At 44.7% G+C, this 17,776-nt stretch overlaps 1 protein-coding gene across 2 annotated transcripts in view; it reads left to right on the top strand.

Moving 5' to 3' along the window:
• Positions 1 to 12,128: 12,128 nt before the first annotated feature.
• BRINP3 (BMP/retinoic acid inducible neural specific 3) overlaps positions 12,129 to 17,776 on the top strand; it is a 213,920-nt gene continuing 208,272 nt past the window's right edge. For both annotated transcript variants that reach the window (XM_056356486.1, XM_056356485.1), the window contains exon 1: positions 12,129 to 12,739. In XM_056356486.1, the coding sequence (XP_056212461.1) occupies positions 12,672 to 12,739 (68 nt within the window). In that variant the 5' untranslated portion in view covers positions 12,129 to 12,671. The remainder of the gene's footprint in view (positions 12,740 to 17,776) is intronic.

Raw genomic sequence — 17,776 nt, 5'->3', positions numbered from 1 at the left:
CTTTCAGTTACGTATAGATTTTGGCCATGGCTCAGGAAAGCACTCACGTATATTTTTGAATCCATTTCTCATCGAGACAGCATTTAAGCACCTGAGTGAAGATAAACACACAGGTAAGTGTTATGAGAAGCACAGAAGCATTAGATAAACTCAAAACCTGACCTGAACAAAGGTCTCTCTTCATCCAGACAGAAGTTCATCTGGAAAGTCAATTCCCCTTCTGTTTTCCCCTTTCCTCTTCCTTCAAAGAAAAGGCATATACAAAGCTGCCTGTCAGCAATGCAGGTGGTGCCTCTCTGAAAACGTATTTAAGAAAGAGCAAAAATTCTGGACAGGCAGAGGAGTGTGATAGGCAGCCCTACAGATACCGAGGTCAGTAAAGAAGGAGGGGGAAGAGATGCCAGAGCAGAGATTCCCTCACAGCCTGTAGAGAAGACCATGGTGGAGCAGGGGGGAAAGTGAGGAGGAAGGAACAGCAGAGAGGAGCTGTCATGGGCTGACCACAACCCCCATCGCACATCCTGGGCTGCTCAGGGGTGGGGGAGGTGGTAGAGGAGCTGAGAATATAGGACTGAAGTCGAGTATGGGAAAAAAGCAGGGGGAGAAGGTGTTATTTTGATTTTATTTCTTTGTTTCTGATTTACCAACTCGATTTTAACTGGCAATAAATTAAATTAATTTTCCCCAAATCAGGTATGTTTGGCCCATGACTTTGACTGGTAAGTGATCTCCCTGTCCTTGTCCCAACCCACAGGCTTTTTCTGCTTATTTTGTCTGCCTGTCCTGTTGGGAGAGTGGGAGTTAGAGAGTCGCTAGGTGGGCGTCTGGCAGCCAGCCAAGGTCAGCCCATCACAAGTATAAATTATTTCTGTCACAGGAGGTACATGGAGCACTTTCTGCATGATTCATGTACATTTTTTACCAGCTTCAGTGGTTAAAGACTTAGGTCATTGTGAATGTACTTTGAAATTTTACCTTTATGATGATACATTACCAAAAGACTTTTTAAAGAATCTTTTCGCAAGCTACTTAGAGACCGAGGTTTAAATATTTGTGATTGTTGAGGAGAGGCAGAGCTTATGTAGTTACCTCCAGGAAAAGTTTTCTGTGACCAAAACAGGACTCTATTTAAGACTGGCCAGAGACACCAGTCATTGTAGTGGCATGTTTTAGGAGAGGATTCTTTAAATAATACAGGAGAGTGTCTGAACAGGATGAGAATCACTTTGGGTGTAGGAGTAGATTTTAATGAAGAAGCTAGTAGGATCACTCTGCATGTGCTTTAGCTAACTTGAATGAAAAATCCTACAGAAAACTTCTTAGGATAATGGCTTTCATTTTCCAGCACTGCAAGATGTTGCAGGTGATGATGCAGTAATTACTGTGCAATGAGCACATTGAGAAACAGCATAACTTAAAATGACTTCATTGTTCTAATTGCTGATTTGAGAAAGGAAAATGCTCCCAGTACTATTATAAATGGTGGATACATTGGCAAACTTTGAATAGTTCTTCTTTGCTGCTTACCAACTTTACAGCCCTACAGGAAGAGAAATTATTTAACTAAGCCACTGAAAAGTGCACCACAATTACCTGTGACAAGTATAAAATATGACTATTTATTAAGCCCCTTTTTCTCAACTGTTGCATACAGTACGTTGCAGAATAAGATCATCTGCACGCAAACACATGAGATGAATGAAATGCAGTCCTGAAAGCACGGGATGTTAAAAATATATTTGAGACATTTTCCTTGCATTTCTATAGAAACTTTTAACATTTGAAAAACCCCTAAGATCTGGTGGCCATCAATACATGTTGCTAAGTGCATTTCTTCACAGGCTCCCAGAAATGAAAGGGGCTTGTTATCATAAGAAGAATTTTGCATTTTGGAATAATTGAAAGATATGAGTCTACATATGCTTTTTTATTTTAACGGCAGGTTTATATTATGTGCAGTTAAAACACAGTCTTTACATGTATTTACATCTGAAGCTGATTGCAAGTTGTCAGGGAAATGCCTGGTAAAATTTGTCAGAAATTGACCTATAGAAAGTAAAAATGAAAATCAGAAAATTTTCTCAGATCTAGAGTACAATTTTTAGTTAGCAGGCTTACTTCAGTTATCCAGCAATCTGCAAGGCAGGGTATAGAGGATCTGATCCAGCAACAAGTGCCTGCCCCATGTGGTTCAGAAAAAGGATGACTCGGTAACACAAATATCCACTGAAAACTGAAATGACCTAGTGTCTGAACTGTTAGCTACTTTTGCCACAGAAATTATTCTAATCAAAACCTTGTAAGTTTTGGGTGACTTTTAATTTGCAAGAAAATCAGGAAGAATTTTACGATCTAATTTTGCTGACATGAAAAATATGTAATTCCATACAAGCTTGGGTTTTCACATTTTAATAATTCTTTAAATACAAACCACATAAAATATTTCCAAGTTATAAACAGCTGGTCTTACAGGTATATTCAATCTCTACGTGATAGCATTCTACAGGTTAGCAGGCTCTCCTCTCCTGCCATACTCTCATGATACTACAGGGCAGTATTGGAGCCCTGCAGGGGCCATGGGTGCAGACTTACAATAAGCCAGAATTCTTTAACCAAAAAAGTTCCAGCTTCACTAGGATCAAAGCATAACAAGTAAGCATGAGAGATAATAGCAGGCAATGTGGATGGAGGATTAAGGCAGTGATAAGATCCTTCAGTTATACTTATCAGTTGTGTGCCTGAGTGGATGATGAAGACACAGTCTTTCTACAACCAAAGCAAGCTGGATGCTGCACGGTCACATCCACTTCACATGGCATATGCACGGGGTCCCACGGGCTCTTACTGAAAGATGCTAAAGCCTTTTACATTCCCAAATAAATCTCTACCTGCATTACATAAGACTTTAGCTTCACTTAAGATGCCAAATAGCAATAAATATTATTACCCACCTCCAGCAGGGGCTCTACATAACCCCTACTGGGTTCACTGCTCCCGTATATACTCTCCAGCAAAATCACAGAGCAAGGTGAGGCCGTCAGAGCCCCCATGTTTCTGTGAATACCCGATTTTTGTGTGTGTTCAGCCACAAGTAGAGTAGCAGGAAAATTACAAACCATGTTCAGTTTTCAAGGAAATAAATGACCAAGTGAAAGGACAAACACAAAGAAAGAAAACTGACCCAGCAAAGACCCATGATTATTGACAGCTACTTAGGGAACGAAATATCGCAGCAAAAGCCAGCTTAATAATATTAGTACTTTTGATATGAGAATCTACTCCCACCTTCTTAAGTATTTGTTCTTATTTTCTGTGCTTTCGTACATTTCTTAGGATCATATATAAATATTTATGTAACAGAATTTGAGATTACTGAAAAAAGATAGCTGTGTGGAGCTACAGTATTTGGCAGGCAAGACCATTCTCTGTTTCAAAAACTCAACAACTGCTGAGGCAGAACAACTTATGTTTCCAAAACTGGCCTTGGGGGCTGTAGCGGGTTAACTGAGGGGGTAGGCAGCTAAGCCCCCACCTGGGCATTCTTCACTCAGTTACTCAGACTGTCTCACTCCTCTGCAACAGGAGGGGGAATAGGAGGGGCAAAAATGAGAAAAACTCATGGGCTGAGAGAAAGCCAGTTTAATAAGTGTTAAACCCCCCCCCCCCCCCCAAAACAACAACAAAAAACCCTAAACCCCCAAACCCCAAGTGATTCCAAGGCAATCGCTGGCTACCTCCCAGCAGCAGGCCGATGCCTAGCTGGTCTCTGAGCAATGGCTACTTTGGGAAAAACCTCAGCTCCCGGTTTTACTGCTGAGCATGACATGACACGGTATGGAATATCCCTTGGGTCAGTTCAGGTCTGCTGGCCTGGGGGTGTCCCCTCCTGCTGGCCCGTGGGGTGCGGGGGCGTGCGGGGGGACAGCCTGGCCACTGTGTGAGCCCCACTCCGCAGCAGTGGCGCGTCCGCGCGCCGCCAGCACTGCTCCAGCCACAGACCCGACACACCGTGCCGCACCGGGAACATCCACACCATCGCACACAGGCCCAGAGGCCTGCAGAAAATTAAGTATTCTTAACAGGTTTGAACATTCTATGAAAAAATAAACTAGGTACTGAGTCAGTATATTTTTCCAATCGCAGTATTCAGGAGTTAGGCCCACTTATCTAGTGAGTAACTTGTTTTGAAGGTGTTTATTTTGTTATACTTCACTGATTTTTTTTCTCTTATTGTGAAAGGAAAACTCATGTGTGATAATTCTTATTTTTGTGAGTAGACCAAGTTAAATTTCCTTGTCCTTGTTTTCTCATTTTTCACTTTTACAGAGGAAAATGTTTTACTCATTCAGAAATCAGAGAAGTTGTAAATGTTTTCTTCATGTACTCGTATCTGCATTGGTTTTTGCTATTTATGCAATTCCTTGGACTACAAGACAAGTGTTGACTACTAAATTTGAAAAAAAAATATAAATCATGCTATGGTTATTTCTTAAGAGTAGATAGTGATTGGAGCATTAACGTAAGGTACTGTAGGTACAGGTGTTTTAACTGTAAGGTATAGACTGGTTAACTCCATACCAACCATATTTGGCTTAATACATGTCAGCTACAAAAATTATTCAGACTCTAAGTGCTTAATTGTCTCAAAAAGCAACTGCCAATTACCTTACATACAGACAACGAATTGTCTGATAAATGTCAGTAGCTGAGAAGACCTTCTGCTGCCTCTAGACAATCCAAACAGTACTCGATGAGAATGGTACCTTGGGGTTCTGTTGTTTGGTGGTATTTTTATTACTTAGTCATGTGAAGTGCACAACGAATGGGGACATTGAGATTATCCTATGTTAATACATTTTGCCAGTGTTGCTTTTCCTGGGTTTATCTGAAAAAAACAAGGAAACAGATGTCTGATCTCCTAAATTCAAAATAGGAACACATCTTAGTGTTCCGCTGTGTCAGAGATTTCTGCCAAAAAGTGAATGTTATTTCTAAGGCTGAGCAAAATCAAGACAACTAACTCAAAACCGGAGGCACATGTTTTATGAATCAGGTCCTAAGATTTTATTTACTTTTCCTCCTATGTCATTCAAATGAATGCAACTGAAAATATGGCTTTCTGGAAAAGACATTTGCACCACCTAAAATGTATAAACAACTGTTGTCATGTGATTCAGCAAAACACATGCTAAAGAGTAACCAAAGGTATAAAGCCACCCTTGTTTGCTGAGGTTTTTAAGGGCATGCTTAAAACCAAGCAGATTCCAGAGTGCTTCACAAAGTACATTTGGGCTTTGTGCTCTACTGCTTTGACAAATGGAGAACGTAATCAAATAAATGATGTAAGAGACATCTTTTTTACTGCCTCCTTTCCTTGTGACTGAGAAGAGAACCTGATGTCTTCCTAGTAGCGGTCCCCCACCAGTCAGGAAGAAGTTGAAATATTACAACAGTGATGGCTGCTGCTAACAGGAAAACATACCTGTTGTGCACCAGAATGACCCAACCCAAGCTCTTGCAAGATAAGAACTGTAAAAAAAAAGAAAAAAAAGAAAAAAGAAAAGACTTTATACATATATTACTTAGTTTTCATATAATTATGTTTGAGTTGGAAATTAGGTAAATGGAGTTCATCCATCCAAATTCTTCATGCTTTTTCTATCTCATTAGCTCCATAGCCCAGGCAAATGATAAATGCTTGTAATATTGCTGCATTTTAAGTGCATGCTAGAGACTGGAAATGCATTGAACAGACTGTTCAAGAAACTGTGCTGTTCTTGTTCATTGTCATTAGTGGCCCATGTATTTTGATTCTTATGAGGTAATGACATATAATAACAAAGGTTATTTTCAAATCTTACTACAGATCTCATTTCTAAGGGAGATAACCACATCTATTGAGATAATGCAACAGATGTTATTCAGGGAATGACTATCAATTTGAACCAGTATCTGTAAAATAATCTATTTTTCAAATGCAAATTGCTTTCTCTACATGCCCTTTTCTTCCCAGCATAACCACCCTGTAAAACTGTGCCTTTCTAGTGTGTAATTCCTTGACACTGTAAAGCATTGAAAATTTCAGTGGTACCTGTCAGTTGTTCCCTTTTCAGTCCATGAAAAATTTCTTTTATATGTTCTGGCAAATATATAGTTTACTTCTGCAAACATTCATAAAGGGAAAGTACATAGATTCTAATCAGGCTCTCTTACACCTTGAATACAGACTTACTTTTGTTGTAACTTACTGTAAGTCTGTCTTTTGTACCAGGCATCAGATATAACAGAACTTCATTTGACTCCATCAACCTTCTAAAAACTCATCTTGTCTGAAAGCGGATCTTGCTTTTTTATGTGCACCACAGAAAATGCATTGAGGAGTCTTCTATTCACTTCCAACACTTCTTCTGTCCTACATCATTAATTCAAATGCATTTCAGTCTCTGACCTCTCTGGGACAGAGATTTTTTGTGTTAATACCTTGCCTAGTCTGGAAGGGACTCATCTCTGACTACACAGAAGTAACAAAACAGTAACAGCCAGACTTTAAGTCTGTGTGACAACACTAAAACCAGATAGGGATAGAAGATGCACGACTTCTGTATTTAAACACAAAGACACTAAAAATACACTTCCATTCCTCTGCAAATCTGCTTAAGTATTAGACCAGTGCTTCTCACACTGCTTGTAAAGTCAGCGTTTGTGGGACGGAGGCCTCTGTTCCACTTCCATCATATCAGCTACTGGAAGTACATATTGCACTGCTTTCATAGGACATTCCTTCCGGTACTGCGCTACTACAGCCACTGAGGATAAATTTTCCCTAAGAAAACCAGGCATTTGATGTATAAGCATCTCCACACCATGCTTCAACATGAATTCAAATGCATCTCTTCCTTTACCTTTTCCTCTACAATTATTTTTATCTTTTCATTTTCTTGAAAGTAAGAATCTTTTGTGATTTTCTAAATCCATCTAGCAAGAAAAAGTGAATACCTGAATATATCAGAGCTTATTTTGAAAATGCCAGGCCCATATTTTTGCCTGCATTGCCATTGTTCATGGAAAAATAGCCAAAATATACCCTAACTTAAAAAAATAGGTTAAAAAGTCAGTAACGGTACTGTAGCACATTACTGTCCCATGGATTTGAAGACAATTACTTCATTTTCTGTTGCACACTTCAGTTCTAACATCAAGGTTAGGGGCACTTTAAAGAAGTCATCTGATTTTTACCTAGCAAGCTGTGTGATAGCAGTCATCGTTTGCTTTATGTGCTACGGAGAATTTACAATTACTAACAATGCCTATCGTGGTACAGCCATTAAATCCCTCTGTTCATTGAGGGACATTGTTTCTGGTTCAGGCTGCTGTGTGCATTTGCAGTGCAAGTCCTGGAGTACCCATATGTTGCACAGATAATAACAGCTGTGAAGATTCTACAGAATAAACTTAAATCTTAAAAGAAAAGGGAGCAGTAGGTTGTCAAACTCTAGAGAATGTCATCCCTCTACATCTCCACTGCTGTTGTAACCCTTCTAGACGCGTGTCTAGCTATGCCTAGTGAGTTCACGTGAGCTTAGAGGTCTTGCAGTTAGTATCTTCTGAAAGCAGTAGAGAAATACCATCTCTTCAAAGAGGCTATCCTATCTCAGAAGGTTGGTGTTTTAATGATAGAAAAGCAACCCCTTTATGTTTGTCCTCTGCTGCCAAAGGATAGGGCCAGTGAGTATTCAATCATTGTTAATACTGTATTTCTTAGATCTAATTTTGGGGGAGAAATTAAAGACATTCTACAGTACTAGTTCATTCCTTGTAAGTGAAATGTTGGAAAATGCTAAAAATAATCTCCTCTGCAAGAAAAGAAAAAGTCGGTGGATATAATTTTATTCAAGTGAATCATATCTCTGTTAAAGCAAAAAAATATATACGTTGAAATATGTTGTCAGTGGACAACAAGCTGAACATGAGTCGGCAGTGTGTAACTGCAGCAGCAAAGGCAAATCAGATCCTGGGCTGCATCTGCAGAGCATTACTAAGACAGACAGAGATGTGATCATCCCACTCTACTCATTGCTTGTCATGCTGCACCTGGAGTACTGTGTCCCATTCTGGTCCCCACAATTCAAGAAAGTGGACAGTCTGGAAAGGGTCCAAAAGGCAGCCATGAAGATGATCAAAGAGCTGCAGAACGTGTCCTGTGAGGAAATACAGAAACAGTTAGGTCTTTTCTCCCTGGACAAGGCTCAGGGGGACCTCATTGTAGTGTCCCAGTACTTACAGGGTGGCTACAAAGAGTATGGAGGCTCTTCACAAGGAACTACATGGAGAAGACAAGGGGCAATGGGTACAAGTTGCACCAGAAGAAGTTTCATCTCAACATAAGAAAGAATGTTTTTCACAGTAAGAACGATCATTCACTGGAACAACCTCCTCAGGGACAGGGAGAGCCCCATTGCTGGAGGTTTTCAAGATGTGATTGGACAGTGTGCTAGATAATCTCATCTAGACTCCCCTTCCCATGAAAGGCTGGACCAGACGACCTTCTGAGGTCCCTTCCAACCTGAGCTGTTCTGCAGTTCTATGTTTCTCTGATATGTGTATAAAGCAAAATTCTAAATACAGCATAATGTTTCTATAATGACTTGTTTAGATACACAGTTCAATTTGTGGATGTAAATAGTAACTAGAAATGAAACCCAGGAATATGTGACACATTGTTTTCAAAGCTAAATATGGACACTGGACATAGGCAATTAAGCATTCCCTATGTTTTCTAGCTGAATATGCAAATTTGACATTCAAACCAGACTTCTAAAAAAAACCTTACCCAAGCAAAACCACTAAGAACATAAGCAATCCAGAGCTTAGGCGTTTTTGCTCTACTTTAATTACTTCACCATAATTTCAGTTAAGGGCAAGGCACTTTAGTAGGTTATCACTTTGCTCCTCCCAACTGTTTCAAAAGTCAAGTACAGTTTCCCCTGACAAAAGACGTAGTGGATGGAATTTTTAGATGGAGAATTTACAGCAGAGTAGCATGCAGAGAATTCATTATAGCTAGGAGAAGTGAGGCACTTTAAGAAGGTGACAGTATTGTTTGCTTAATAGGTTTGCCTGTTGCAAACTAAGGGTAACTGCTGAACTGGCTTAATAAATTACATACATTTTTCAGTAGCTAAAGAGAAGCATGCAGCAGGTTCTGGAAGAAAGAGGGTCAAAAGGCTGATTATAGAAAGCAAAAAAAAATAAAATGTTATGGGATACACTGTTGAAATATGCATTTACCAACACAGACATACACTGCTACTTAATGCAGATTTACAGGACAAAGGAATGTAATGACCTGTAATTCAGGACCACAGGGCTTTTGGCATGGGAGGACTCTTCCCTCTCACATGATGTTGTGCAGCTGCGCATTTTAGACGAGGTCCCAGGCTTGGTTTTAGTATTTTTGGTGGCTGCCCTATTCAAGTACGGTTTGTTTGCAATTTCAGTATTCTGCCCTATCATGAGATTTCATAATATTATATTCTAAGGCCATAGTTTATTAACATAATTGAACAAAAGGCATCATAGTCCACTACAGCAGTTTAACTCTGCTTCAAGACTATTTTAAGGGCTAAAATGGAACTGTTGTGGCAATCAGGTCTTGGAATTGACCACAGTGGAAAATCTGTGTTGTTACTTTAAGGTAATTTTTTTTAACCTTTAAGTATTAGACAGATATACACAAGTGCATAATGGCAGAATATGCTTATTAAAGTGGGAAAGGATCAGAAGAGGTGATACTAGTTGAGGAAACAGAGTTGTACTGCTCTCTAGATTAGAGAAGTTGGCAGGGAGGAAAAGGGAGCACAGTATAGATCAGACTGTCCACTGCACCTCTGGATGGTATGAAATAAAAACTGAACCTAACTGTGAAAGGTCTGAGTCAAGGTCTAGAGAAGTCAGCCTCTTTTATTGGGAAGGTGAGGTTGGTCAGATTCAAAATTCTCCTTGTCTGATTTAAACTACCTTTGGTGTGAAGTGGCTGCAGAACAAGTTAAGCCTAGGACATCACTAGAGGTAGCAATAACCTAAAGAGAAGAGCAGAAAAGCATTAGCATAACAGCAGATATCTTTTTATATATTCTCACACACACACACGCACACTTATATATAAAGGTCCATTGGATCTTGCTAGCATTTCCAGTAAAAAACACTGCTAAGAAGATATTGCTGCCCATGTGCACCCTGGCACTGTTGATCTATCCCATTCATACACTATGTCTCTTTGTCTTTTGTTTTCTCTGGGATTTTATCAGTTCTAGAAAATGGACAGTACTCTTATTGAGTGTCTCGAATCCAAAAGTCTATTTGATAGTCATTGCAGGCTTGATGTGCAGCAGTCTTTGTAAAGAAACACAGTGATCTTTACATAAACAGGCTGACCTTTGTAACTGGCATTTTGTCAGGATGGGGTGAAGGCAAGGGGGGGGGGGGGGGGCGAGGAGGAGCCTGTGCTACTTGTTGCTGTAAGAGAAAATGTATTCTGAGGCAAAGGTGCAAGATGGGATGCCTTTTGTTTTTATAACTGCGTAATGAATCATGCATATGCCTACATATTTAACAGCTACTACACTTGAAATGGACACTGCATTTTTTCCTTTACTGACCATAACATCTTTCCCTCACTTCTTTTTTTTCCCTCCACTCTATAAAGAAAAAGACAATAAAACCCAAAGAAGGCTAAATCATTACTAAGATCAGACCACTGCACAATTCTTTAGTATAAAAATGACGAAATACATTGACACGAACAAACCAATGTGATGCCAGAGAAATCTTGGGTTTCTGCAGTTGCCAAACGTCTCACAACAGATTCTGGAAACATAACACTGCCAGACTGGCAAGTGAACGCCGGTACATGAGCACTTCACACTGGTGCTTAAAGAGATAATTGGAAGGAGACAAAAACCTTCTTGATCAAAAAAGCTAAACAGAAATTAGTCTCTTTTGACCACATGTAGCACAATGGACAAGTGCTAGTGCAATACTGGTGGTTACTCCATATAGTCCAATGTATACATCACATAGTCTGTATGGTCACTGTGGTTATAGATCCTGGAAAGCATGGTGTGAACACAGCCAGGCTATCTTATTCACACGCAAGGATGCCAAAGCTTCTTGTTCATCTGCAGGCTGTGCCCTGACACGGACTGGCTTTCAGTTTATTGGTACTGAGCTCTCAGACTAACTATACATAGGGAAACACATTTTTATTAGCCATAAACGCACGTGCCTGCTTACAGCACGTGTGTAGGAGAAGGACCGGGGGGTGGGGGGTGGGTGGCAGATGACACCCAAGCTCCATAAATGCTGGCGCTGCCTCCCCATTCAGCACACACCTTGACAATCAGCACACGCTCCGGAGCCGCTGTGCGAGGAAAAGGGAGATGTTTCCACCGAGCCAGCTCGTGATTTCCATACAGAGAGCCCAGGAGCGCCGGGAAGGGGGGGATGGAGGGGGATGCTTAGCTTTCCCCGAGCGGGGAGGGGGGCACGGGTGATTAGCAGCAACATTACCGCTCATCCCCCTACCCCACCCCGCCGATGTTTACAGCCGCGGGTCTGTCTCCCCGTGCGCCCCCAGGCCGGCTAGCCGCGCCGGGGCTCCGCCGCCTTCCGCGGTCGGGGGCGGGGAGGGGGCCGGGCGCGGGCGGTGGGGCTGCCGCAGCCGGGCGGGCGGGCGCCGGGGAAACCTGCCTGCTGGGGGGGGAAACAGAAAGGATCTGACACAAAGGCTTGGCCGAGGGTAGGGGAAGCGGGGCGCAGGGGTCCGCTTACCCGGTCGGTACCGCCGCCGTGGCTCTCCGCGTTGCGGCTGCAGGAGGAGCGGGTGCCGCGCCACCCAGCCGCCGGCCCGCGGGCTGCCCCCGCCACCCGGGTCATGCCGTGCCCCCCCACACGCCCCCCCCGCCGCCCCGGCCCACGGGTCATGCCTTGCCTGTCCGTGTGTCCGTCCCCCCCCCGGCTGTGCCGCCCGCCCCAGCCCCGCGGGCTGCCCTCGGCCGTACCGTGTGTCCCCCGCCCCCGGCTATGCCGCTCCCCCCGCTCCGCAGCTCTCCGCGCCCCGCCGCCCCCGCCCCCCTCCCCGAGGGACGGTGGCGATGTCCGGGGAATCCCGGCGCCGCGGGGAGCGGAGCGGTGCGGAGCAGCCCCGGGAGGTGGCCGGTGCCCCCAGCCCGCCCCGCTGCCGCCGCTGGCGGGGCCGCGCTCGCCCCTCTCCGGCCCGCCCCGGCCCGGCGCCCCTCACACCGCCCGCTGCGCTCCGGCCATTGCCTCGCCCGGCTGGCAAACCCCTCTCCTCCTGCCCGCTGCTCAGTTCCCACAATTTGCTGTTCTATCCTTGAGGATCACTGCCGTCACCACCAAAAAATCCCACCCCAAGCCCAGCAAAGCCTAACCCTCCCCGCAACTCCTCTTGCCGTTCCGATTTCCTTCCCTCTCTCCTGCTCCTCCCTCCCCCGCCCCGTCTCTGGGTCTGGAGCTTCTCTCCCTACACACACACGGAGGGACGCGCGGTGGGAATGGGCTGTTACACTTGCTGCTGTGCCGCACAGAACTGCTGATGGTTCTCAAAGTCCCACCACCATGCAAAGCCCTCCTCTAGCCTGAAGCCGAAGATCATGGACTATATGCTTGGAGTCGGGATGCATTTTGCTCACAGCCGCTTGGCTTCCTGCAATTTCATCCGGTGAGTAGGTTTTATTTCACGTTCAGGTTGCTTGTTTTCAACAAAGAGGATACTTTAAAAATATTTAAAAAAAAAAAAAAAAAAAGGAAAAGCAAAAGGCAAGAAAAGGAACGTCCTAATTGCCTCGCCTTGCTTCTGAACCTTTCAGTAGCCTGGCTGGCTCCACTTTCTGAACTCGAAGAATTAGGAAGCAGCAGCCCTGCTTGCCCACATCCATTCCGTGCGTCAGTCGCCGCTCTCGGCACCAAGTTGGCAGTCCGCACCGGAGTCTCGCTCGCAGAGTCTTTACCATTCTACTGCTTATGCATCACATTTTATGAATGCTTTCATGAAGCACTGTACATGCTGCATTCCCTAGTTTAACCCTTGCAGATACAGCTGCTCGCACGGGTGCTGGAGGGGCTCAGCGTTCCTCCCCGTGTAGGAGGATGGACAGAAACCGCTGGCGGTTCAGGGAAGTCGTGAGCGTGTCTGAAGGAGTGCCTGGAAGTCTGCATAGGGAGATAAGGTGGAAAAGTTGGTTACTGATCCCCTGAAAAAGCTTGGATTGGATTGGGGTGGGGAAGTTCCCTCCAGAAGAGAGAGGAAAGGATTTCCAGCCCTAATTACACCTGTCCTGTCGCTTGTGCCCGAAGGTGACAGCGCGCCGGGGTGCGCGGGGAGGGTGCGGGGGAGCGGCGTGCGGCTGCATCCGGCTCCTGCCCTGCCGCTGCCCTTCCCGCTGCACGCCCTTCCCGCATCTCGGCATCCCTTCGCACCTCCTGGGTTTATTTATCGCTGCTCTCGGGAATACCTGTATTGTTGCTGGCCTAAGGAGCGCAGGGTAGGCGTGAGGCGCCGTCTTCACAAAACGTATGCCCACAGAGATACCTGCCGCGTTTTGAAGCGTAGAATATCTTTTGGATCAAGTAGGGGCTTCTTTACTTTGAAAGAAAAATAGAGAAGGGGACCAAGGAAATAAACAGCTTTTGTAAAAAAAAAAAAGAAAAAAAAAGAAGAAAAAAAAAAAGAGAAAAAAGAAAAAAAAAGAGGGAAAAAAAAAAAAAAAGGACAAGTGCCTTCAGAGTGCTATTTATGTCTAATACTTCCAGTATTTCTGTGTCTCTAATTAGCGGCAGAGACCCACCCACGGTCAACAGCAGAAGGTAGGGAGGGAACATGTTACTTCTCATGGGGAGGTATTGATTGGGCTCCATTTAACGCTGTCATTTGGTGTGCAGGATAAGTGTGTGTGTCTGTGTGCAGTCATGTCTCCAAAGCAATACATGCAGAGATCACAAGGAAGGTGCTAAAGGCTTGCAAGCAGGTAGAGATGCCAGCGAGAAATACATGAGATCCGAATTTATTGCCTGGTGGTAAGCAGAGGATAGAAAAGATCAATACCCCCTTCAATACCGTACTCCCGAGAGTGCTCCCCCGCCTCTCTCCCCCTCCAAATTGCTGGCTGATGTCGGGAAAGGGGGAGTGAAAAAGCCCTTCGAGCGTGGGATCCAAAATTCATCCTTTCTCCAGCTCCTCGCTTCTCCCAGCAGCGCGAAAGCCCCATGTCTACTTCTCTCCTTACAGCTAAGCCTCTTTCTCCCAGAGTCTCTCCTGCGGGAGGTTTTTCCCATTACCGTCATTGCCGACCTGCCGCCTCTGCCCCGCCTGCCCCTCGGCCGCACACACCTCCTGCCCAGGCCCCTTCGCACGGGACTGGGGTAATTAACCAAATCCCCGCCATTTCTCCTGAAATACCCGCCTCTGCCTCTGCCGCCGCCGCTGCCGCCGCCGCTGCCGGGATTCTCCCGCACCAGGCTGCTCCGGAAAGTTTCCGCGCAGTCATGCCCCTTTCCCTTCCTAGGTATAGAGGATTGCCTAGGTAAGTGCGTTTCAAAAGCTCTACCTGATTTTTAATCCTTCTCTCCTCCCACCCCCCACCCCCAAACCTTGGAGAAAAAAAACCCCAACCCGTGGAGTCCTGCGGGATTATCTGGCTGTGGGAATAGCTCAGCCGGTGAGCATCAACTCGCTGTGCCGGTTAAATGATAGCGTTCTGCAGAAGAGATTTATGTGCCCATCAGCGGAATGTTTCCTGGGTTTAAGAGCACTCTATATTCCTTCTGTGCCGACGGGGGTGGGAGATGGTAGGACACAGGATGAGTGAGGGCAGTGGAGTTGTTTAGATTACAGTCACTGTGATGGATGGCAGCAGAACGGTGCTTGGGCAGTAAAACTGACACAGGTTGGCTCGGGTGGCGTTTCTATACTCAGCACAAGGCAGGGGGACACGCACCGAACACTTTGCATAGAAACATCAAATAAATCAATGCAATGAATGTAGGCCTAATGGGCGATTGCAACAAGCCAGCGTGAGGTTTGCTTAATAGACAAGGTTCCCGTTAGCCTGGATGGTTCATCTCCAGTGGCCAGCACTACCAGACCAGCGGATACCCTCTGCTCACATTGGGCTGGATGACTCAGAAAAAAACAGGAATCCGAGGCAGCAGCCTGACGGCTTTTTGCATTGCTTTGGTTGGTTCTTTTGCTTTTTGTACATAAGACTGGTCGTGTGTAAATACTTCCCAAGCCCCGCGACCCATTCCCGAGGGAATGGTCCCCAACAGCCCTCTTCATTTAGGTGTCCAGTCTCCCTGCATGTCTGTGTCAGGCTTCACTGCCAAGGATTATCTGCTACCTCCTCTGCTACCTTCATCTCCTCCGGAGCTGTGTGGCTTTGGGACTTCCTTTTGGCCAGGAGTTAAATTTCCTAATTTCAAACATTGGCAGTGGCGGGTGGACACCCAGGGAGGGGACTCTGGCAGAGGAAACACCTTTAAAGATGCCTGCCTGGTCATCCGCTTGGACTTAACCCTACACCCTTCCTCCAAGTTGTGGGCGCCCCCGGGGCGACGTAGCATGCGGGGGGTGGGATGGGGGGGGTGGGGGTGGGGGGGGGGCGTGCGGACCGCGCCGCCGCCCGCAACAGCAGGAGGGGCTGCGGGAGGAGCGAGCTCCTGCAGCCGGGCGGCAGCGCCGGTCCGGGCCGCGGGCTGCCGGGACCCCCGCCTCCCCCAGCCTCCCCCAGCCTCCCCCAGCCTCCCCCAGGCTCCGCAGAGAGGGAAGCTCGCTGCTTCCATCACCTCGCCTGCCTCTGGGTAGGGGAGGGCCGGATCCAGCCTCCCAGGGAAGCGGGTGCCCGGCAGCCACCCATCTGCGCGGGCTTGCCAGGGCTGCCCGCAGCGGGGAGAGGCTGCACCGCGAAGGGTTAACCAAGGGCTGCAGGGTGCTCCGAGCATGAGTCCTGTGTGCGCCTCATAGATGCACCAGCCAATCCCAGGCAACGGAAGCATGAACTATGTGTAGCATGGTGTAAAAGGCGAGGTAAAGAAAATAGTGTAAACTGTGACTGTGTGTTGGAAGACAGGAGAGCTGTATTTTTGTGCTACGATTTCTGTGCCATTTAGAGACCATCATGCATTTAAAGAGGTAAGGGCTTTGTTACCCTAAGTCTGTATTGTGGTTCACTTCCGAATTTTGGTGTATTTTCTGTGTACCTTTCACTAAGTGTTAAATTGTGTAGCACAGAGCGGGAAGAAAGTGGCATGCGGTGTGATTTACTGTTTGGGAATTTTTTTGAAAGGCTATGTCAGTTTCAAGTTTTAATAATTTCTTTCAGAGATTAAGCATGTGTATGCATGTGAAGTAAATTTATGACCGGCAGAGAAATGTAATGTATGTGATAAGTGAAGGATGTTCTATTGTAACGCCAAAATCAGTCATGGATCCGTATCAAATGGAGGCCAATGTGAGATAGACCCGATTTTGAAAAAAAAAATACATAGAGTAATTCAGAGACATGTATCTGACAATCAAATCTGACAGAAGAAATAAAAATAACTTCTTCCCTCGAAAAGCCCACGTCTGACTTTATTTAAACATGGCATCACAAAAGAATGCTATAAAAAGTCAAACCCTTACAGAGTCTGTATTTTCAAAGATGAGTGACTGACACATTAAGTATACAGAGATAAAGCTACAGTGGCCCCACTTAGATTTACAGGATATAAGGAATAACTTCGGAGGAGCAATCCATTTAGATATCAGACTTTACAGACTGCTGTCAATGCTCAACTCCAACTGTACAAGGAGTTACTCATTTTAAATATGTGCTCGATCAGCTTTACCGTAAGACCTAGCTCTGAGAGTAGAAACATTTGTCTTATATCTCTTCCTCTCTGTATTTAAGTGTAGCAACAGAACTGTTGTGTACTGTCTATCAGAGTTCCATAAAGAAACTACCTACGGATTCTTGAGTTCACCATTTCTCTCTAAATCATGTACATAATTTAAGCATGGGAGAGAAAAAAAGAAAAAAAGATCTGCTATATTTTCAGTAAGCTGATCCACCACCAGTGAGAGCTAACCTCCCCGACAGACGTGGAGTTCACCAGAGTTGCTGTGTTTGGGGTGTTCATGAAATGCTGAAACACTGTGACTGAAAATGTTAACTAGGAAACATAAAAACAAGCAGCTGAATGTTTTACAGATCTTGCTGCAGAAGGCAGCATTTGTACAACAAGCCAACAAAACAACTTGAGGATCTTTGAGTGATGTAATCACCCCATCATCCTTTCCCATTTTTTCTGCTACTGTCTGAATGCTATTGTGAAAAATTCATTATAGAAGTCTGCTCATTGTTTACATGATTGTGTGTTTGAAAAGTTATTTCTATAGTCACGTAGATTGCAGTGACTTTTTGCTCCTCTCAATCCCAAGCAAAGACAATGATTCATGGGATTAAAATATTTTTACTTCTGTTGGCTTAATGTGAAATTGAGTGATCATATCTGACTACGATCAATCTAAGAAATTTCTTGCTTGAGATGCAACACCTATTGAAAGTAAAAGAAAGCTCTTTTTAGCAGCAAGCTTACTTCTTTAGCAATTTTTGAAAATGTAAATGGAAATTTGGAAGATCAATCAATTTACCTAAGTTGTTACTTAGAAGAAAAAGGGAGTGGTGGGGAGTATTAAGTTATACTTTCTGGAAGCGTT

The sequence above is a fragment of the Falco biarmicus genome, chromosome 11 (assembly GCF_023638135.1).
Source record: "Falco biarmicus isolate bFalBia1 chromosome 11, bFalBia1.pri, whole genome shotgun sequence".
Classification (NCBI taxonomy): domain Eukaryota; kingdom Metazoa; phylum Chordata; class Aves; order Falconiformes; family Falconidae; genus Falco; species Falco biarmicus.
This window is presented reverse-complemented; position numbering and strand designations above follow the sequence as displayed.